At 41.3% G+C, this 22511-nt stretch overlaps 1 protein-coding gene and 1 long non-coding RNA gene across 3 annotated transcripts; both read right to left on the bottom strand.

Annotated features, from left to right (window-relative positions):
• Positions 1-1188: 1188 nt before the first annotated feature.
• LOC127299903 (methionine S-methyltransferase) lies at positions 1189-8755 on the bottom strand. 2 transcript variants are annotated; one of them, XM_051329934.1, is made up of 12 exons: positions 8450-8754; positions 7134-7327; positions 6253-6459; positions 6070-6165; positions 5182-5370; positions 4794-4982; positions 4481-4717; positions 4254-4388; positions 3603-3914; positions 3281-3460; positions 1962-2927; positions 1189-1656 (listed from the first exon to the last, which is right to left on the bottom strand). In XM_051329934.1, the coding sequence occupies exons 1-12, from the start codon at positions 8700-8702 to the stop codon at positions 1360-1362; spliced, it is 3255 nt and encodes a 1084-aa protein (XP_051185894.1). In that variant the 5' UTR covers positions 8703-8754; the 3' UTR covers positions 1189-1359. The 2 variants fall into 2 exon arrangements, with proteins under 2 accessions (XP_051185894.1, XP_051185895.1); XM_051329935.1 differs by having other exon boundaries at positions 1455-1748; positions 8450-8755.
• A 3741-nt stretch (positions 8756-12496) lies between these two features.
• LOC127304811 (uncharacterized) lies at positions 12497-15277 on the bottom strand. The gene is made up of 2 exons (XR_007853543.2): positions 13783-15277; positions 12497-12845 (listed from the first exon to the last, which is right to left on the bottom strand). It is a non-coding gene; the product is annotated as an uncharacterized lncRNA (long non-coding RNA).
• Positions 15278-22511: the final 7234 nt, after the last annotated feature.

Consider the following 22511-nt stretch of genomic DNA (forward strand, 5'->3'; position numbering starts at 1 on the left):
GTGCTAATTTGTGTAGATTGCACCGATAAATATCTGACCGATTAAATCAGTTAATCGTTCAAATTTCGATTATTTACTACTCCCAAGCTGATCGAGAAGTTAACGATTGCCATTTTTCCTACCATTAATTTTAGGGAAAATTTTCCACAGGACACCGTTATTTTTGGCATTTGCTGAAACACACCACCCGATTGTGTCTTTGCTAGGTACCATTACAATTATGTGACACATTTGCCAGAACACACCACCTGACTAAAAACATAAAGTTTTGGCCTTTGTCTTCAAAACTAGTCATCCTAAGCAAAAGTGCAAAACTTTCCGTTTTTAGTTAGGTGGTGTGTTGTGGCAAATGTGCCACAAAATTGGCAAAGACACAATCGAGCGGTGTATTTCAGCAAATGTCAGAAAATAACGGTGTCCTGTAGCAAATTTTCTCATAATTGGTACTAGGTATAGATATAGATATAACATCGAAACCTACAGATCTAAAGGGATGATAATAAGATAGCAGATTTTACCATGTAAACGAAAGCTCTAATACTAGATGATATGCACGAACCCGTTGGAGGAGTTCACGTTCGATGGTTCGATGGTGGCCCGATCTTCACATTGTAGGGTTAAATCTGGGAGGATAAGCAACTGCAAGCAGCCGATGATAACTAGCTTTAACCTACCAAGGTTGGTTGCGACCCCCGTACGTTGGGGATGGTTGATCGAGGCTACAGGAACTTCAACTCGCTGTCCGAATAATCGCAGAACCACAAACCGGGACTAACCCAAACAAAATGGCCAGAACCATAGAGCACAAGGTAGCGGGAACCGGAGGCTCCTTGTCCATATCCGAATGAACTCACAATTGCAAAGATAGTAAGGATCTCTCACATCTAGAGCAATCTTGTTGCATAGGTTGTAGCTGAATGGTTTGACAAAATGCCTCTAAAAAATGGGGGAAATGGGGTTTATAGCTGGGACAACCCTCTTAGTAGGTGTGAAAAGAGTTGAAAATAATCAACATTTGCATGGCTTCCTTGGAAAGTTGGAAGAATAAGCAGTCAACTTGGAGAGTTAGTGGAGAGCTCCTTGGAAATTCGTATCTCATGCATGCAGCTTCAAAAGCTATCGTTTTGAATTCAGAACAATTAAAAAATTCAAATAACAAAGGAAATTATATCACTACTTTCTTCAGGATAGAAGCCAATTGACAACAATATATTGACATCAGAAATTCCATGCTTCACTGCTTTATAAGACAAAGGTTTTGAAACAGTAAACAAAATATAACAGAGGTTACGTCTCTTTAATCTGAGGGTTTCTCCTTCCATTGATAGAAAACACTCAACCCCTCTAGTAACCGTTCATCTAAGTATCGACTCCCAGAACCAACTCCTTGAACTGACTTATGCAGTCCATTGCCCGCTGGAATTCATCGCTCTCCAGAGCAAAGGTGAACCGGCAATAGTCTGGTATCCCGGTCCATGTGCTACTGCTTATACACAGTCCGGTGGATCCAAGAATGGCTTCTCTGATGTTGCGGCCATCCAGCTCGCCTTTGAAGCTGCCGACCTTTAATGATTTGCCAATGTAGGCCGTCGGTTTCGCTAGCATCGAGATACCGCCATGACAGCCAGCAGCATCCCAGCCACAGCTCTGAAGTGTCTGTTTATCGCAGAAAACAACAATAGGAGGGGGGCAAACGTCAAAATATGCCTCGCAAACTCCACAATGTCAAATTCAAAGCTCTTGCAGCTCTGCAAAAATATGTCTTGTCGTAGTTATATCATTTTTTATGTGATTGCATGGATAGAACTAAATGCTGGATAGATTGACTTCCAACAAGAATCCAAGTCACTTTGAATTAGGTTATGTGCAATCTTTCTCCACGAACTAAGATGTAAAAGGGATCAGACCTCATAAACGAAATGAAACGGGGATGGCAGTTCAGAATGTTACAAAAGGCTCACCTTGATCAACTGGTTGGCCTGATTCTTCAGTGTCTCCTTTTGCTCCGTGATGAAATTGGAGAAATGCTGGTCCCTCCGGTTCTTAAGACCCAACAATTTTCTGAAAGTGTACTTTAATGTGCTATGTGGACGACTCAAGCTTGGGAAACTATACTCAAACAAGGAAATGTTATTCAAAATTAGAAACCCAAAGTCAAGACCAGCCGTACTCAGCCCAAGGGACAGCTCTCCGAGCAGAACAACAGAAAGACTGGGGTCTAAACAACTAACAGCACAAAGACATCTTTCCAAATCCCACTGATTCCGACCAATGGTTTGGAACTCCATACCAGAGAAGGAGGTATCTATCATTACTCTAGCTCCACAACTAGCACATATAGAAAGCAATTGTTCTAACTCAAAGTTACTGTACACAAAACCAGAAGGGTTGATTGTGGGACCAGATATAAAAACCCATGCCCGAGATCCTCTCACATTGTCGATTGCATCAGCCAGAGCCATTGGTTCAATCTTGAAGCCTGATTCTACATTTGTTGGAACAGTAACTGTACGTGCATTCATAAACTTCGCTGCCGAGACATAATTCCCATTGGTGCCCAAGGGGAAAATTAAAGTACCTTGTTCTTGCATGCAGCAAAGAACAAGTTTGCTGAAGAGTGCAAGGGAGGTGTGGCCATAAATAATTTCAGAACGATCATCTGCTGGAACACCATAGCTATCTTTCAACAACCGTCTAATACTGGAACGAACATCGGTTTCAGAATCAGTAATGTTCTGCCTAACAAAACTTTCAAAAATGGAGGCTTTCACTGCAGAAGGTACTGGCAAGAAGCTGCGATCTAAATCCATATGAATGACACCAGCTACCTTGGATTCAGGAACGAAAAATTCAGCTTCTTTTAGGGTAGACACAGCTGAATTACAAAATCCTATCATCTTCTCAGGTATCACTTCTGCAGGTTGTCTCTGAAAATAAGTAAGGAAAAATTAAAAGGAAATAAAAACACAAAGGTCATATAATATTTCATAGGCCCCCTTTTTCGAAGTGGGATATTCCATAGGTCCTTGCCACATTAATATTTCTACTCAAAATTAGACATAAGATTTTATTAGGAGAGGCCACAAGCAGCCTAGCCAGAATATTAAAGATAAACGTTAGCTAAAACTTCAGTACTGTAAGAAATTAGACAGAAGATGAAAATCATAAACCAAGCATTCACATTAATACATTTAGCTGGTCGTCCTGACTAGGTGTTATCAAACTAAGAGATGGCTAATCCAAGATTTGATGCTGAGAATCAGAGGCACGTCCTGTTTACCTCTTGTTGTCGATGCCTCTCACTAATTTGAAAAGCCAGCAGCTCATGGAAAATACAGCCATAATAGTGTTGGCTGATTACAGAAGTACGCCCTTCCAGTATCTCAATAGTTTGTGATAGTGCCTTGCAGACAGCTCTATCCTCAGAAATGGCAAAAGCAACTTCAAGATCAGAATATACCTGAACATTTTAATACAAGTAAGATAGATCCGACGCAAATGAAAAAAATTATGAACTTTTGTGAAGTATATGTAGGAACATGCAGAAGCTCAGATACAGTTCCACTGGATGGAGTCAAATGACGTGGTGAAGTTACAGTCACCTGATTCTTTACTAAACCACACAGTATAGCCGCATGGGAAGGTAGGTAGTTTCCAGCAAGAAATTTCAATACACCATTAGAGCTTGGCAGACTGGACAACTCCAGATGCTCTGATAGATCCAGGAATAACCGAGAACCAACATCTTTCGTTACGCTTAGCATATTCAGAAAAGTGGCACTTGTAATAGCCTCAAACTGAGCCATGCCAGTAACAACAACCTTAGGCTTCAGTGTCCTGATCAATTCGATCAGCAAATCTGATTGGCATGGTGCCTCAATTACAGTGACAGTTTCTTTACAACCTGCTCTTCCCTGAAATTTCAAAAAGTAGCAGCATCAACGTTCTTGTATTATATGAAATGAGTGTCCTGTCACCATCCTCAATTTTTCCACAGAGTAGACATGTCTTTGTACTGTTCCCTTTAAACGAGAGTAAAAAAACGAAAGGACATGACACTATTAAATAGTAGAGAACTGGAGATCAGATGTTGCATAGAGGAAAGGTGATGCATGACACACACAAAGAAGCAGAAACATGCTATCATATGTTGCATAGAGGAAAGGTGATGCATGACACACACAAAAAAGCAGAAACATGCTATCATGTGTCTCAAAGCGAAGATCAATGCTCATAAACAGATAGAAATGTACCTTCTTCGCTACAGATGTTAACCATTGCTTGGGCAGATATCTGGTCAGATGTTCATCAACAATTGCAAGGGAAGGTGAGAACAATCGAAGAGCATTTTCTATTGCCGTGGCACGGGAAGGGAATACAACAACATTCTAGTCACCAGACAAAGAAATAGCATCAGATATATCTAATGAATTTCTAGTAAATGGACACAACTGTAAAGGCCGCAAATACCAAGTCTTACATCAGAAGTCAGTGGGATGTGGTGGTAGCTCTTCATAAATCCAGCAACAAGTTCCCGGAATTTTAGACATCCAGCTGGAGGCTCACAAGGATTGGATTTATTCTCTTTCAAGAAACTAGCTAGATCTGCTAGGAAGGGAAGTTTTTCATCCGCAACAGAATTGTCATCAAAGGATAAATCAATGGAGCTGCTGACTTCATGAAATCCATCTCTAAGAAACTCAAATATTTTCTTCACCTGAAAGTTTTATCTGAGTTACTGCTGTTCCGCCTTTGTGATGTTACTTTATTATGTATAAAGAACAGAAATGTACCTGGTCAGGATTGCGAAGTTGACAACTATACACAGATAAAGCATGTGAAATGCGGCCACCAGATTTCATGTATGCCCAGGCTGTCCGTGCACAGACAGGCTGATCCCCGACTAGATCCATGAAGAACTCAAAGCGATGTGGGCTATTTTCCTCAATTTCCACTAAAGCAGATATGTCCATGTCAGCAGCCTGCAAAGAATGACATTGTAATATATAACCATAAACTGGTCACCAAAAAAGGTAGGTCCTACTATATGCTGCTGTTCAACTCAAAGTGCATATAGATATCTCAGAAAACTCAAAGTGCATAATGTTGACCAAATCAGCACATAATGCTGGTATGGAGCGGAACTAATTAATTAATATCTGGTTGGCACAACATGACTACCTGCATAATTTTTGTTTGCCAGAGCTTATTGATGTGAAATCCACGGCGTAGAAATAAGCGCTCACAGACACCTTGCCCTGGCCGACCACCCATGATGAATACCATGATACCCATAGGCTTTATGACAGCTATCCCTTCTTCAACTGCCCGAGAAATCAATCCAAGGCCAAATTGGTCCTCAACAAAACCCTAGATGCAGTAAGGCATACTATAATTTTGGTCAATTGTTCGGTTTTGCTAAGTTATGCAATAGGTTCACAAACATAACAAGTGAACAAAAGGAATCTGCAATAGTACGACCAGGCATTATGGGAAATATTACCTTGAGTAAAACCATGTATAATATTATGGTTTAAAAATTAGCAAATTCTTAGGAACTGAGCAGAATACCTTTATTCAAACAGACAAAGTGTAACACTGCTAATAATACCGTAGTCCAGCAATTATTTCCTATAGGAAAGACTGGAGTACTTATAATTGACCAAATAAGTTTCACCACAGAAAAGTTATGCAATAGGTGGAAGTTGAGGTAAGAAATTTCGTAGACGGATTACTTGTTTACTACCTAAACAAATAATCCCAGTATCCAACATTTAGTCAGCTTGTCAATATCAAGACAGCTTGCACTGGTGGAACAAAATTGACCGTACAGATCATACATTATCTCAAAACATGTTACGATATCAGCACAAGAAATGATGCCTAAAAAGAAATGATATATGTTGAAACACAATGTTTTCCTAATCTGGTCGTGAACATAACTCTAAACATTTAAACATTGAAGACAGATCGCTAGTATTATTTAGTAAACTGAATGGCTTAACTTTAATTCATGATAATACATTTTCATTCTAGTGATGAACATGTATAAGATGCCTCTGAACTTACCTGAAGAGCACAGTAGTTGCTCAAAGAGTACAAGAACTCCTCGCTTGAATTTTCAGTTATAATTTTTGACATGGCCTCCGGATTGGGGTTAATAATCTGAAATGTAGATTTGAGAAGTTAAGCATTTCCATTCGGGTGTACTGTAATTTCTTTCCACCAAAATATGGTAGCAACCAAACATACCTGTGGTATGCATCCAACAATGCAATCCAGTTCTATCTTGTGGTATCTACAGTAAGAAAGAAGATCAGATTCATAGAATTCAACTCTATCAAGCAATGTTTTTCCCTCCCCATCGTAGATTGGATGACCATCGTCGTCTAGTGCATTCAAATAAAGGTTTATCCATGCAATTTTGATAGCTCTTGGGTTTATATCCAGACCGTAGACCTACAAAGAAACAAAAATGCAAGTTTGGATTCTGACAAAAATAATAGGGTGGACTATTACTGTGATGTCAATTTGGGTGCCAACAAATTTGAGCCCGTTCCCAGTGTGTGTTTCTTAATTAGCACGTTATCATAGGGAACCTGTTGATGTGGCACTATAGTTAATGAAGAAAGAGAACAACATTGTATCTTAGCTAGCACGCGGCTCTTGCACGAAATCATAGGCTAAAAAATTACTCCTCCAATCCCATGCAAGCATGAGCCCCAAATCATTAAATGCAAGTTTACTTAGAAACAACCCTTAAGAGACAATGCATTGGGGTGGTAGTATCTTAAAATACACCACTACCTAGGATAACATGCTAAGAACAAATGCATTGGGGGAGGCCTGGTATACAGGTATGTGCATCTCGAACTACTAAGGTGCATTCTATTTTTCCTTCTCAAATGACAGGACTTTCACCATAGTCGCAAAAATATGTGGTATTAGATTAGAGCCTTTTGCTCAAAACATGGGAGCAAATTGCTCATGAATATTGTTTGCTGAGATCTACCAAGAAAGTCAGAATATTGGTGTATTACGAAAAGTCTAACAAGTGTTATACAACATGTAACATGATTAAGCATAATTGCTGCAGCTCGCACTTCTTAACAACAGGATGACAAATTGCCTACCTTCAGCGGAGACCACTTTCCTGCAAGTGCAATGGATATCCAACCATTCCCACATCCCAGCTCTGCTACTATCTTATCCCTAAAAATGGAATCTTGATGCCGATTGAGGCCCTCATAGGAAGTAAATGACCAATCCTCAGGAATGAAAATGCTAGGTATCTCCATTATAATTATCTTCTTTGTTTGCTGGGATCCTAGAAGCAGTTGATAAACTTGTCAAACAATGAAAACCGATGAAAAGACACTAAAACAAGACAAAAGTTTACCTACATAAGAGAACAAGACAAAACTTCATGCATCAGTGATTGGAAATAATTTAATATTGTGCTAACTATAGGCAACAGTTTACATACACACAAAGAATGACAGAGAAATCATGTGAGGTCCAGACTGCAGGTAATATGAGAATCTTATAATTATGATCGTTCCGGCTTAAAGAGTATTTCTATATACAATATTAACTAAAGATATGGCGTATATATATATGATAAATTAGTCAGCCTCATTAGTCACTTTTTGTTCTTATGATGATATGTTGGAAGGAGTTTTTTTCCGCCTAGAGTGAAAAGTCCCAGCAAACTATCAAGCTTACACAGTAGAAATGCCTAGAGCCCATTAAAACACTGTTACAAATGAATCACTTAATCAATGTCTTCATGTATCCTCGTCTCAGAAGAATTTCCCCTTATCATTTCTGATTAATAAACTCCACAGGCCAATATTGAAGCCTACTGTCCACATAAATTAAATCCCTAGAGGCCATCAAAGTACTGTTCTAAATGGAAAAAAAAATTATCAATGTCTTGAAGTTTTCAACATCTCATATTTGCATGAAAATAGCCTACTATCCTCATTATGTATGACAAGAAAAACTAAAAGCATTTTTGTGGTTTACTTTCTTGCTCACCTTAGCTCTGGCTCAATTCGATTTATTTTTACCAAGTTACGAATACTGTTTCCCTGTTATTTTAAATGTTTATATATTTATTTATTTATAAATGATATGTAAGGAATCTCTTAACGAAGTGGTATGAATCAGATATCCTGACAAAGCAAGCCTCAGATAAGGAGACACATGACATACACATTGTGCTGAAGCAAATTCTGAAGGAAGCCTAAAAACTATCAGCATCAAGTAAACAATGAACCAAACAGAGAAACTCAATTATTCAACAACCTGCCCGGATATGGAGTAATTCAAGGATTGTCATCGAATTACCGAACGAAGTAACCGGATGAGAAGGTAAAATTTCACCAAAGGTCGCCCAAGCAACCAATGGTAATAATAGGTCTGCGGGAAAGGTAGGATATGGGACCTTGGAGGTTGGGGTTGAAGATGATGTCGTGGATGCGGAAATGGAAGGTGGAGATGCACTCCTGCCCGGCGGCGGGATCGGCGAAGCGGAGGCGGACGGCGCCGAGGAGGCGGCGGGCCTCGGCGCGGGAGTCGGGGTCCTGCAGGCGCTCGAGTATGGTCTTGGCCGCGCGGTACGCAGCGTCGCCGGACTCCGCGCACGACGCCAGGAAGGCATCAACGCCCTTGCTGTCCTGGCTCACCGGTGCCGCCATTACACGACTGGTACTGTCTTGTGTGCAGGATGGGTAAGCAGGTGGGTTCTGTCTTCTGTGTCGTGTCTATATATCTGTGCAGCTCGGGTAGGGGGACCCAAACGGGCGATCAAATAGTCTGACTCTGTGGCCCCGTAGATAGAATTTAGGTCGTGGTTCGGTCTGCCGGGCCAGCGTCAACAGCCACCCGATCCATACGGCCCGGGGTCCATTTGGTTGGCCCTGTAGATAGAATTGATTATTTGGCCCGCTGACCGCAGATAAATAAATAGACTGAATTTGAATCAAGTTTAAAACCGTGGGAAAATTTGATAAATATTTTATTCATTTAAATAGAAAAAATAAACCCTAATTCCAGTGCTTCATCGTTCGAGACGAGGTCGATTAACGACGGAGGTGCCCACAGCCCCGGGTGCGCCCAAGCAGGACCGGCAATGGGTGCGGCACATACTACGGTGGATGCGACGTGTACTGCAGAGGAGGTGACACCATTTGGCCATCCCACTCGGCCAAGGGAGGCGCTTGCGGCGGCAACGGTGGTATGCGATGTGGTCCGCCACCATGGCCGTGAGATGGACAACCTCATCCAGTCTGGGCCGCTTAGAATTTTGAAACAACCGGTGACCAACTGACCATGGTGCATGGGAATGGTTCGTCATCGAGCTCGACCGCGGCCAAGCTCCAAAGCCACCTGTCCGAAGGCGTCGGCGGTGGCGACAAGCCCCCCCAGGTGACAAGGTATCGACTTGTCAATGCCTACGGATTGTAGACTAGGGTTTTCAGGGAAGTAGAGGGCAAGTAGATCTCGAGGATTCAGCCGGAAAAGTACTCTACTGCTAGAAAATTAGGGTTATGTTGACAATGAATCGATCCTCTCTTTCTCCCTCGACTCCCCCTTATATAGGAGGCGGAGCCGAGGGTTTCGTGATGTACAAGTTACAAAGACCGGGAGACTCTTTGAGTTCGTCCCGTAATAGTTACAAGTCATTATTCGTAATACAACTCTATCTTTCCAAACCATCGCTTAACTGGGCATCCGGGCTTCATAAACTTCGGGTCATGGGCCTCCAGTAAACCCCAGGTACCATCTTCGGTAGGCCCATTGGGGATGCCTATGTCACCAGGCACCCCAGGGTCATCAAATCTTTGCATGAGCTCGACGGCCTCGTTCCTGCCATTGCCGATGTCGGCAGGGTCAGCGAGAGGTCGGACGTCCTCACTCTCTCTGCTGGAGGACAACAATGGGAGGCCTTCCAGTGCTCCTCCTGCATGGGCATCTTCATCACCGAGGAGGAGCTCAAGTGCCACATACGGTGCTGCCACATCCCTCGCAGCTGGTGTTGGGCCAAGGGAGAAGCACCGCCGCCGCCACGGTCTGTCCAGCAGAAGCTGTCGCTGGACGGCCACGGTTCCAGCTCCACCCATACTGAAAATGGAGGATCGTCTCTGGAACAGCAGCAAACCGATGAGGCCGCCGCAGTAGAACCTCCGGCGCCGAGGCCCGCCATCGATTTTGCGTTTGATCTGAACGTCCCGGCACCAGAGGTGGTTGAGGAGGAGAAGGGATCCAGTGGCTAGCTAACTAGGGCAAGTGTTTGGTCGATCGAGCTTGTGTTGTGTGTGCTCATGTCCCTCTGTTGTTTGTTTATTGTTTCACTATGTTTCACTTTATTTTCGGGACTTAACCATATCGATTGATCAAGAAATAAATGTTGGGATATATATTTATAAAATTCATGTTGAATTTTGAGAATGACCATCATAGTTGCAGGTACTCTAGTAGACAAACAAGTTGTTGATAATATGCATTAGCAACTTAGTCGGACACCGGCTATTGAAATCCGACTTGGATTTGGATGTCAGATGCGGTTAATATGTGAGGGTTTGGTGAAAAACGACGTATTAGGTATCGGCGGAAAATGGCATAGCATATGACACTCAACAAGGATGAGCACCTAGGTATATAACATGGGCTACTCACGTTGGTTAAAAATATGTTTTTTTTCCTTTTTCCAAAATAAACTATTACTCGAATGGATTCTAGCGATTTTGGAATAAGAAGATAATATATATTTAATAGATATTTGAAGATAGGGCGGAATATATATATATATATATATATATATATATATATAGGTCTGCTATTCTCGAACCGGTTCGAGAATAACTATTCTCGAACCACTTCTGAACTTCCTGGTTTTTCCTAGTGAACTTCTCGACGGAATACCAGAATTTCTTGTTTGTGCGGACAGTATCTTCATGTTAATTCTCGAACCACTTATCGGATTGATGCGTATAATATACCGTTAGATTCGTACGGAAATTTCGCAACTTTTTCGTGTTCATTGTTTTCCCAAATTCTGTATTGTTTAAAACTAATTTTAAATATACAAAACAACATTTTCGCGGATTTCCCTCTTTTCGTGCAGTTTTGGGGGTCTAATTTTCAAACGTTTTATCAGATTTATGCTTATGATATGGCGTTGGAAAGCTGTTGACTAGGCGCAAATTGTTCATGTAGGATGTTTTTCCAAATTCTCTATGGTTTAGGAGCAGATTTGAAAATACGTGATTCCGCTTTCCGATTTTCTCTGTTTTTCGTACTGTTTTTTGGAGCTTATTTTGAACCACTTGTCGGAATGTTCCAAATGATATTGTGCTGAAAAGATATTGATTAGGCGCAACTTTTTCATGTTAAACTTTTTTTGAAATTCTAAACGGTTTAAGTTTAATTTCAGAAATACACACAAGCGGACATAACGCCGACACAAGAACATTTTGAAATAGGCTCATCCAGATTGATTAGATGTGGCATTGCGGTGTGTTGGAGTATTAGTAGAGTTATATTAGTGCTAATTGTACGTACCTCCGGTCGATTTGCTCAATAAGAGGTCGTACGAAGGATTTCTATGTGTATGATTTCCGCCCAGAAAAAAGAGTACATGAGCTGCTCGATTATGGAAGTGAACTTCCCGATATGTGTTCGTGAACTTCCGACCACGTTATAGAAGTTACAAGCATGTTCAAAATGAACTTCCTACATGGTCAAAGTGAACTTTCTCCTCGGAACAAAGTGAAGTTTGAGAAAATCAAATTTCCGGCATGTTCATGGTGAGCTTTCTCCGCTTACAAAGTTAAGATTGACAAAAATATATTTCCAACTTATTTAAAGTGAACTATCGTTTGGTACAAAATAAACTTCGCCCGACCAAAGTGAATTTCGACAATGTATAAATTTTCATCATGTTAAAGGTGCACTTCCACGTGGTAAAATGTGAACTTCCATTATGACAAAAGTTATTTTGTCTTAACCAAAGTTAATTTTGTCCAAAAAAAATCCAGCTTGTTCCAAAGTGAACTTCCACACAGTACAAAGTAAATTTTTGTCTTGACCAAAGTTAATTTTGATAAAGAGCAAGTTTTCGGCATGTCAAAGGTGAACTTCCATGCAGTACAAGGTGTACTATCCAAAAAGAAAGTGAACTCCACGTGGACTGATTTTGTCAAATTCTTGTTGCATGAACAAGTAAACTTCCTCTTCTAGACGAATTGAAAATACGGAATAAAATAGTGGACCACTGTAGTCTACTGAATGAACTCCAGGTAATAAAAGAAAAGGTGAGTTTTCAAACAATTAAAGTGAAGAGCGGAGTGAATTCACACATAAATGTTCCACCGCACCAATCAAGTGTACTTTGCAAGCTCAATGAGTGAACTCCTCAAAGTTAATAAACATAAAGAAAAGCACCAGCCAAAACAAAAGCTTTGCAACAAAAGAATATGAAATCCCCAAGTTGGACAAGCGGACTTGCATTTTAAATGTAATGGAACTTTACACTTCTCTGTGTACGTGCTTCAACTGAAATCAGTAGATGAACGAACTTCCAAACAAATGTAAGTAAGCTTAATGAACTAGCGAGGTGAACTTCTATATATTTTTGCATGCACTGCAACCATCCAAACTTTGCTAAAATACAATGCTAAAAGACAAACTTTATGAGAAAAATAATAACTTTCTGAACTGGTGGTGCTCTTTTTCTTAAGTGCAGGTAATTCAACACTGGCAAGGCAAGGACACTGGTGTTCCTCCAATCTATTGTGTGCTTTGCTGCATCTGCAAGGGCAAGCGGCTGCTCGTAGAACCTGAGAAAAAGATCAGATAAACCATCAGTGAGCCATCTTTGGGTTATGAAACAAAGCACGTGGCCAACTTAGTAACAACCTATACGCCAATAATGAACTTCTCAAGGATACAGAGTAAACCTCCAAATATAAATTTTAGCATATCATTGAGAGTTTATGTTTACCGATCATATCATTGGAGTGCAACATCTACTCAAATTCACAAGCATAAGAGACAAATTGAACTTCTCAGGAAAATAAAGGTTAACTTCCACGCATTCTTCGTTTGTTTAAACCTCAAAGCAGACAAAAGAACTCGTTGAACTAAACTTCAGACAAGAAAATATTGAACTACTTGCTGCATGAAACAATCAGGAAGATGAAACTGCATAAAACCACATCAACTTCTTCTCGACTGCAGTTACCAATCTCTTCCAGTATGCTACTTTTGAGCCCAGTACGGATAAAACTTTACTGTGCACCACACCGGAAGCATCAAATTCATTACATACGGAGAAAGCTTCCACTTATCTTTCTCCACATAATACATGAAGGAAGCATCATAGCACGGGCAGTTCATAATATCATTTCATAACAACATAAATAGGAGGTAAGAAGTGAGCTACCCGCACCCAAGTGTATTCCCCAGCAAAGAAAAGTTAACTTCCAACAGATGCAAATTCCTTGTGGGCAACTTGTTTGACATAATAAATTGAGTGCACACAGTACCATAATAAATGGGTTCACGTTTTGTACATAGAGAACATACAAAACTAATCTTCCAATGTTTATATAAGGCATAAATTGATGTTCGTACAGAGAGCAGCAGAATAATCGAGTGCACACAGCAGCAGTACAAATTTCCCACGCACGCACAACCATAGAAATCAGAGAACAACACGAAGAAGAGAGAGAGACAGAGCATTATTCCAGAAATAGAAATCAACAGTTCACAAACCTGAAGATGGAGCTGCACATGCTCCCTGCATAGAGCAGTATGAACTTTCGTGGCGGTGCATGTGAACTCCTGCGAAAGCGTCTGTCCCATGGACGGCGGTGGCTATGCGGAGAGCTCGAGTTCAGAGTGGCACCGCCAAGAGTCTAGGCATGACTAGCAGGAACTCTTTTGCATAGATAGAAAAAAGAAAGATTAGTTCAGAACTTTATATCAATGCAGTTTACAAATAAATCCAATGTAATATACTGGATTGTTTTTAGAAAATGAGTAAAGTCCTGTTTGTTTAATCGGTTGAACTTCCTAGCAAATAAAATTGAACTTCATAACCACATCCGCATTTTTTATCTTACAAAAATGAATTTCGTGCAAGAACCAAGTGAGGTTCCGAAAGAAGTTGAGGTGAACTTCCAGGACTATTTTTGCCACAAAAAATGGACCTCACATATGTACAAATAGAACTTCCCTGGAATCACAGTTTAAGTACTCTCCAAAAAACACAAATGTAATGGCCGAAAAATACAAGTTCACTGCCCGAATGTACAGCTTTGCATCCTGTTGACCAATACAGAAGAAGTGTAATGTATGTAATAGAGAATGTGAAGTTTCTAATTTTGATTTTACATGACTTTGAACTGAATTTCAGAAGAAATACTAAACAGAACTTCGTAAGAATACAAAACTGAACCTCGGGAATTTTGAAGCTAATAAGCTATACTCTGTTGAGCTTCTATTTTTTTAAGCTAACAAGCTACTGTTGTTTAATAAGTGGACTTCCTTTTTATGGTAAACTAAATTTATTTGTGCAGGTTCAATCAAATTCTTTCAACCAAAAGATAATTTATTTAGTCAAAAAAGGGGAACATCCTAGTAATTTAAACCCGAACTTTTCAGAGAGACAAAGGTGAACTTCAAAGCAATGTAGCTTCTCTGTTTCGCTTTTGAACTAAAGCGTCAGTCAGAAAATGAACTCCTAGAAAATATCAAGTGAACTCACACTGGTGAACAATGTGAACTACCTTTCTTCCGTAGAAGGATCAACCTCTGTCTCTATATCAAATACATACAGGGGAAGAAAGGAACCGTCCCAAGAGGTGATTTAACTAAGCAGTGAACTTCGATGGCGTCCATCTGGAACTGCTCCTTTTTCATTTTTATGGGTGAGGTTGTTGCCGGTTAGATTTGTGTCCCAAATAACAGAACTTTTGAACCAAACACTGCAAGTGTGATGTTTAAAATTTTTGTTAGTGAATGACCAAATGTTCATCAAGTGAACTTCAGATGTTCATCATCTAAACTTCACTATGTATCGATGTTTTCCACAATATATGTAACACCGTGTGATTCTGATATTGGAACAATATTGGAACAGTGTTCTGCCTATTTATACACACCTGCACTTCCAACAAGGGGGTAGGACTCTGGCGTACGCAGGGGCAACGCGCGAGCTCTGAGCACGGTGGACTTCCAATGGGGGCACGGTGAACTTCCCGGATGAAATCACCTGACATAAAACAGGAAGAATTTGAGTGCTCATGCCCTGTGAAGGTGATTTTTTCATACATAAGTAATAATATATGAATTGGCACACACACATGACATCTTATAGCTTGTGAATACTGAATATCAGGACAACTAGTAAAATTAAGATAGTTAAGCCATGCACACTACCAGATGACAAATTGCAGCGAGACAAACACAAGATGAACTTCTAGCATGAGACGAACTGGACTTCACTTTCTAAAAAGTTCAGAACTTCTGAATTATCTTGATGCTTACTACGATTTTATTTTACCAACAACTATCACAAAGGCATAGTGTGCATGACCTGGTCCATGGGGGCAGCAGATTTAAAAGAAGTTCCCAATTTCTGACATATTAGACAATCTACTACATGGAAGTTTAAAAGAAAACGGTAACATAGCTGAATAATGTTATATCAATCACAGAGATCAATATCATGAACTCCTAGCACTCAAATTCATAAGAATATTAGACAAACTGAACTTCTCAGGCAAAATGCTAAGCATTTTTTCAAATCAAACAGTGACAGAGAAACATAGCAGGAGACAAAACAACCTAATACATGCTTCCAGATTGCATAATAGAGAAGCACACTTACATAAAACAAGCAGGTATCGATTGTTAACGTGTAACTTTGTGTATATTATGTTGAACAAATATCGTATCTCTCTTTACACAGAAAATAGTGATGGGTATGTGCTTATTTGCATTGCGATCAGAAACAAATCAAATGAGTAGGTTCAACAAGCAGCAACATATATTATGCAAGTAAGGCAAGTACCATGCTACGAAGCATTAAAAATTGGCAATTGATAGAGAGAACTGTGACAGGAGAGAGGAGCTAACTTCTTACCAGTAGCACAACAAGAATGGAACCTCATCTACACACGGATCCAGTAGGAAAGAAGTGTCTTTTTTATTTTGATTTTACTTACACGGTAGCATACCTTCTTGGGCCTAACGAGTGCATAACTCTAACTTGATAGAAGTGTACTGCCAGTGATGACTTTTTGACAACTTCTACAGAAAGTGGAGTCTACATGGAGCTATGAAACAAAATATAAGGAGAATAGCTGGTTCACATGTAGTTGTGTTTTGTAATTAACTGAACCGTGCTGTTGCTAGCTGTTAACCATGTTCTTGCTTGCTGTGCACTCCGCCGCTGGCAGAACCTGCTTCCCACTCTACCGGAGAGGCAAGCTATGGGTGCACACCCTACTGCCTAACCTATGCCATGTTTAACCTCCAGTTAGCTGGCATCGGCGCAGGAACTTGGAGCATGCAGAGAACGAAAATGGATAAGGCTAACTCCCAGGAAAAAAGGAGGTGAACTTCAATCATGATTATAAAACAAACATCAACAGATTCCTATATTTTTTTACCTCCAGAGATGAAAGTTCACAGCATACGTAACAAAAAAAAATAAGACGGCAGCCGCAATACACTCATAGCAGTTTACTATTTCAATAAGCGAGTTCGAGAGCAACTTAGCCTGGGAGTGAACTAAACTGAGAGCGAACTTGATAATTTATGTAAGGTGAACTTCCACTGTACAAACAGAGATATTTTTGTTTTTCTGTTTATATAAAATGGATACTTTTATAGTAAACAAAACACCAAACTTCAGCATGCAGATCAACTGCATTTCACGATTAAAAACATATACTTTTTCAAAGAGCTGGTGTTTGCTTTTAAGGTTGAGGAAACAACACTACGTGTGCACTTCTCAAATGCAAATAATGAACTTATAAATATCAAAGAATGAACTTTTGAAATTTCTTTTAATGCTAACGTCCAAAATTTTCCCAAACGAAACAAGCACACACAATCTATAAAATTATCTCACGCATGCATAACCAACAGAAATTGAAGAAATACTCTACGAAGTACGAAGTTAAAATATTCGGTAGTTTCTCGCGATTTAAGTGGTTGTGCCTGTACTGCGGTGCATCGGCAGCAGCAGGGGATGCAACAATGAGGTTTAGAAATATAAACGAAGAAATTCAGAAGGGTGGGGCAATACGAACTTCAAAACAAAACTAAGTAGACTTCATATGTGCATATGGTGAACTTATATTTTCAAAGCAATCGTAATGTTCTATAATCAGTACATGAAAATGGTAAGTTGTCCTCTAAACTGTTTGCATAAGCATACATATGTAGAGTAATACAAGGAAATAAACAAGTGAGCTTCCCCTCATAGAAGAACTGAACTTTTAGCAAACTCTTGAATGGATAAGTATTGAGAGGAGGAGCAGCTATGGTGTAGCAAAGATACTGTGCTTTAGATGATACGCTCGAATACAGAGCGTCGGCGCACCTCCCCGCACAACAACACCGGCGGCCCCTATCCGACCTCCCATCCACCACCGCCTGATGCAACTCGAAATCTGCCTCGTGCAGCTCACCGTGCAGTAGTTCAGAGGCAACGCAGGAAGCCAGACTCTCTGCCCTGCAATGTTGACTTTTACATGAGCTTAATTTTTGTTTTACATATTTGAAAAGAACTGAAACCGAACTTCGTACATAAAAAATGTGAACTTTCTGAATTCGTACGTAAATTATAAATTGCAGGAGATAACCAGGATCTATGAATATTAAATGAAATGATTCAACAATGATTTACCTAGCAAGCATTTACAATGTTTTTAAGGAATTTCAGCAGAAGTTGAGACTGGGACACCACAGGAATTTGTAGTGGCAACACACTTGAGTCCCCATGAAAAAAGAAACAAGGTGATACATCTCTGAGTTTGGATACCGGCAATAACCTTTAAAAATTCATAACAGGAGACAAAATAAAACGAACTGAATTTCCGTGATAAAATAAGTGAACTTCATGAGAAGGAAATGCAAACTTTATGAGAGAGAACTTCACAAGCTGCAGGTCTATGATTTTTAACTAGACCCAACGCATATGATGAATTTCCAACTTTGCTATAGTGAAATTCTCTAAATTTGGAAGGTGGTAGTATTATTACTGTAGGCTCCCACATCTGAACTTATCATGGACTCCACTAGCCGAGCAACAAATCGAGAATGACCGTGTGCTCCCCTAACTCATGGGAATATAAAAGTGAACTTTGTCAATACAAAAAGTGAACTTGAGTTATTTTCCTATTAGACACACATCGATAGCAAAGGCATATATTTCATGTTCTATTTTTCCAAAAAGACATCGTCATAGAAACAAGTAATGAACTTTTCTCATATCGAAAAGTGAACTTCTGAAATTATTTTGTGTGATGTAATTATCCAAACTTAGCCTATATAAATTTCAGACACACCTAAGGTAGTTCAGAAGCAATACAACCTCAACAGCAATTTTAAAATCAACCAGCACCAAATCAATCAAAAAATGAAGTGAAATTCTAGGCCGGAATCTGTACCAACAACTTGATTAAACTCTCAAACGATTCTCCACACAACCTACAGAATTACAAGAAAAAAGGACGCCGATTCAACGAGCCATCATGAACCAGGGCCCTGCCACCATGGACACAGATCAAGAGAGATGGAGGCCAGGCTAGCATTTTATGGAGGCACTGTTTAAGAAGAAATAAAAGAGAAACAAGGGAACTAGCATTGTGTCTCATAACGAGCAAACTAGCATTGTGTCTCATAACTAATCAGTTTTAAATCCTTTTCATATCTCACAACGTATCAAATTGATACAGATATAGTACTAGAACAATTCCAAGACTAGTAATAGTTCAGTTGCAGGCTCACACGAGTTCATATCATAGCACTGCCAAAAATGGAACTGAATTTTAGAGCAGAAATCATCAACCTTCAAGACAAGTGGACCTCTAGCCTGGAGCATGGCATCCTGCAGCAGAAGGTCGTGAAAGTCTGAGAAGTTGGGCGATGACTCGTCCAGTGACGAGGTGAACTAAACAGCACTAGCGACTGAACTACACTTCCCGAATAAACACTGCAATCAGAAAAGCAATGAACCGAACCTGGATGAGGGCGTCAGTGACCTGGAGAACGCCATCGTAGCAGAGAGCAAGCCAGCATCGCAGCAGGAGTAGAAGACCTTGCCGCTGCAGGGGCACCAGGGCCCATCGAGGCAGTTCACATCGGGGGAAACAGAGACCGATCGTGGCGCGTGTCGAGGCAGGGACGACGAACTCTAGGGAGGAGTGGCGCCTGTGGGGTGACTCCTAGCCGGCGGCGGCCGAGAGCACAAGGGCGGCGCGGATTCCGACGCGTGGTCTACAGGGGACAGGCCGGACGATCCCCTGGTCATCATCGGTGCATGGTCTCCACGGAAGGGCGTCCGAGGAGTCCGTGTTCTCTGCCGGCGCCTGTGCATGTTCTCTGCCGGCGCGTGGTCTGCAGGGGAAGGGCTCCGCGCGAGCTGCAGGGAAGGGGAGGGCGGCGCGCCAGGTCAGGGTTTGGGAGCGGCGGCGTGCATACTGCAGGGGATGGGATGGGAGGCTCAAGATCTGTAGGGAAGGAGATGGGTGGCGCGCGAGCTGGGAGGAGGGGCGCCACCGGGCTTCTACGTTCGCGGGAGGCGGCGCCTATGTGGTGGCGAGCTCCCGGCGCCGGCGAAGATGGGGGCAGTACGGCTGGGTGCCTCGATTTTTTCCAGCGCGAGTGGTCGGGAGCTACGGTCGGGGAAGGAGGCGGGCGGTGGGCGGTGGGATGAGGGCTGCCGCCGGGGAAGAAGGTTGGGCGGGAGTTAGGGCCGGCCACCGGGGAAGAAGGTTAGGCGGGAGTTGGGGCCGGCCGCCGGGAAGAAGGCGGGCGGGAGTTGGTCCGGGCGGCGCGGTTCCTCTCGATAAGGAATAAACTGGGGGAGGTTCACGTTCGCGTCGGTAGGTTTCTTCAGGCCGAACGGAAGCTTGTGGGTGGTTAGGTTGGGCTAGGAACTAGGGGTTCGAGAATAGCTATTCTAGAACCCCTCTTAAGGGGGGTTCGAGAATAGTTGGGCTCTATATATATATATATATATATATATATATATATATATATATATATATATATATATATATATATATATATATATATATATATATATATATATATATATATATATATATATATATATATATATATCAACGCGGATTTGCTACCCGCATGGCTAGCTATGCACCCTCCCTTGACCATCCGATATAGTGAGCACAAAATTGAACGGAGCAAGATTTCCATGGCTGCCAATGGAATCAACTAACGTCAGCTACCTCCTGGTTTGGAGACGTTAGCCAGCTGCCAATGCTGCTAGCTGTAACTGTAATACACTTTGTAATACATATGGAAGTCCTTCCAGACGGTGGTTCGTTCAAAATTGCATACATTTTGTTATACAGTTTTAAGTGCAAATGTATTTGCAATATGATTGGTAATACAGTCAAAAATTCGTTGAATATTACAGACACGTCTATCATTTGTTTTGTAAGGATCCGTATGATTCGTAGATTAACTTACATAGCGTTGCTCGTAAAAATGAGTGTATTTCCAGTAGAATGAGTGTATTTCCAGTAGGTTGAGTAGGTTGAGAAGAAAACGAAGAAGCAACGAGTATTATATTACGGTTGCAAATGCATTTGGAATTACCATGCTTAAACGTGGCGTCTGATCAAAGCTGTCTCACCTCCTGTACGTGATTGTTTTGCTTTGCTAGACTAGTTGTTTTACAATGCTGAATGTAGGATTGCAAATCCGACCTTATGCATACGAATCATTGAAACTGCAGCTGAACCGACCAATCAATTGAAGAAAACGTGCAGGTGAACAATGCGGCACAACTCTCTTCCTCCAGGTTCGTTTCCTTCTCCATGATCCAATGACCAAACCACCAACAAAAATCCAGCTGCCCAATCTGGATGGCATCTAAGAACTCAACGTTTGCACAAAGAAGCATGCACTCCGACGGTTCCCTTGCAAGATGGAGTGAAGGACAAGCCCCTCGGGCATGCAGATTCCCAGATATTTAGTACTCCTAACAACTTTTTTTTGCTCGTGACAATAGAAAACGAAAAAGATGAGAAAACAGTACATTCAAGGTCATGTGAAATCATCGCTGGCAGATCATGTGATGGACGCGAACACATCTTGAGCTCGGTGGAAGAAAATGACTAAGAAGAAGAATGAGTAGAAGACACCCAACATGACACCTCAGTGATCAACGCTCAGCTGCGGCATAGGAGCCGAACAGCAAGCACATGCATGCAACACGCCGATTCAGTTCATCGCCGCGAATGCCTGCCTGCGGCTGCATATGAAGAAGGCTCCAGCAAATGCCGAAGCGACAATGCATAGTCCTGCCAAACGACGCGATCTGCAAATTTTGTTGAAAGCGGTCGATTGCATTTTAAGGCGCGTGATATTTATTTTCATGGCACCGCACTAATCCATGGCGTTTTCGTAATCTGGGAAAAGGTGCATCAATGTGAGACAGAATCTAGCAGGAGATCAATTACCTTTCCGAGTTCCGCTAGCCTGAAATTTCTCTTAGGCCTGTCGAACAAGGCAGGCACTGGAGTTTCTCCTCCCTCGAATGCCTTGGCCATTATTCATAAACATTAGACTAAGGAATAGAAAAGTCAAATTGTTTGGCCATTCAGAGATAACAAAGGATGCGGCGATCAGCACACTGGATCGGGTGGATTCCACTCCTCTTCGATGGAGATTTTGCCTTCACAAGTGCCGTGGATATTCACCACCTCATACATGTAAAGCCACCAAGCATGATCTCTGTAATTGTTACGGACAAAGCAAAGCCATATTTAGTGGATGGCACAAAGCAATTCTGCAATTGTTATATCCACGATTCCCCTACCTGGAGGTGAATACTTTGCATATCATTGAACTTGACATTGGTAAACGAGTGAACAAGAGGAAGAAAATCCAAAAGATACACATGGATCATGATGCTCCACATTATTAACAGCTCTGACTATTCCTAAGTTTAGTAGAGATTTGCGCTGCTAGATTCAGATACATGAATAAATTCGTGACTGAAGACAAAAAATAATACAAGGCTTCTGCTACATCATGAATAGATCCAAAAATCCACATAAGCAAGCATTATCAGAAACAGGTGTGGACCATCGAGGCAATCAACTACTGGAATCCAGGAGCAGGAGAGAGATATAAGATATACTGAATGCGGAGACCAGCAGCACAGACCCAATTTCGCCCAAAAAATACAGAACACGAGCAGTCCCTCCTCCCTCCTGCCTGTACGACACATCCGG

This window comes from Lolium perenne, chromosome 5 (genome assembly GCF_019359855.2).
Source record: "Lolium perenne isolate Kyuss_39 chromosome 5, Kyuss_2.0, whole genome shotgun sequence".
NCBI classification, from domain to species: Eukaryota; Viridiplantae; Streptophyta; class Magnoliopsida; order Poales; family Poaceae; genus Lolium; species Lolium perenne.

Excerpts from the sequence above, each read along its gene's own strand:
- LOC127299903 (XM_051329934.1), bottom strand. The coding sequence starts at position 8,702 with ATGGCGGCACCGGTGAGCCAGGACAGCAAGGGCGTTGATGCCTTCCTG. Across the intron at positions 6,166-6,252 it reads TTGTTGGATGCATACCACAG|ATTATTAACCCCAATCCGGA; the intron begins GTATGTTTGGTT and ends TCTACATTTCAG. Across the intron at positions 2,928-3,280 it reads AGAGGCATCGACAACAAGAG|AGACAACCTGCAGAAGTGAT; the intron begins GTAAACAGGACG and ends ACTTATTTTCAG.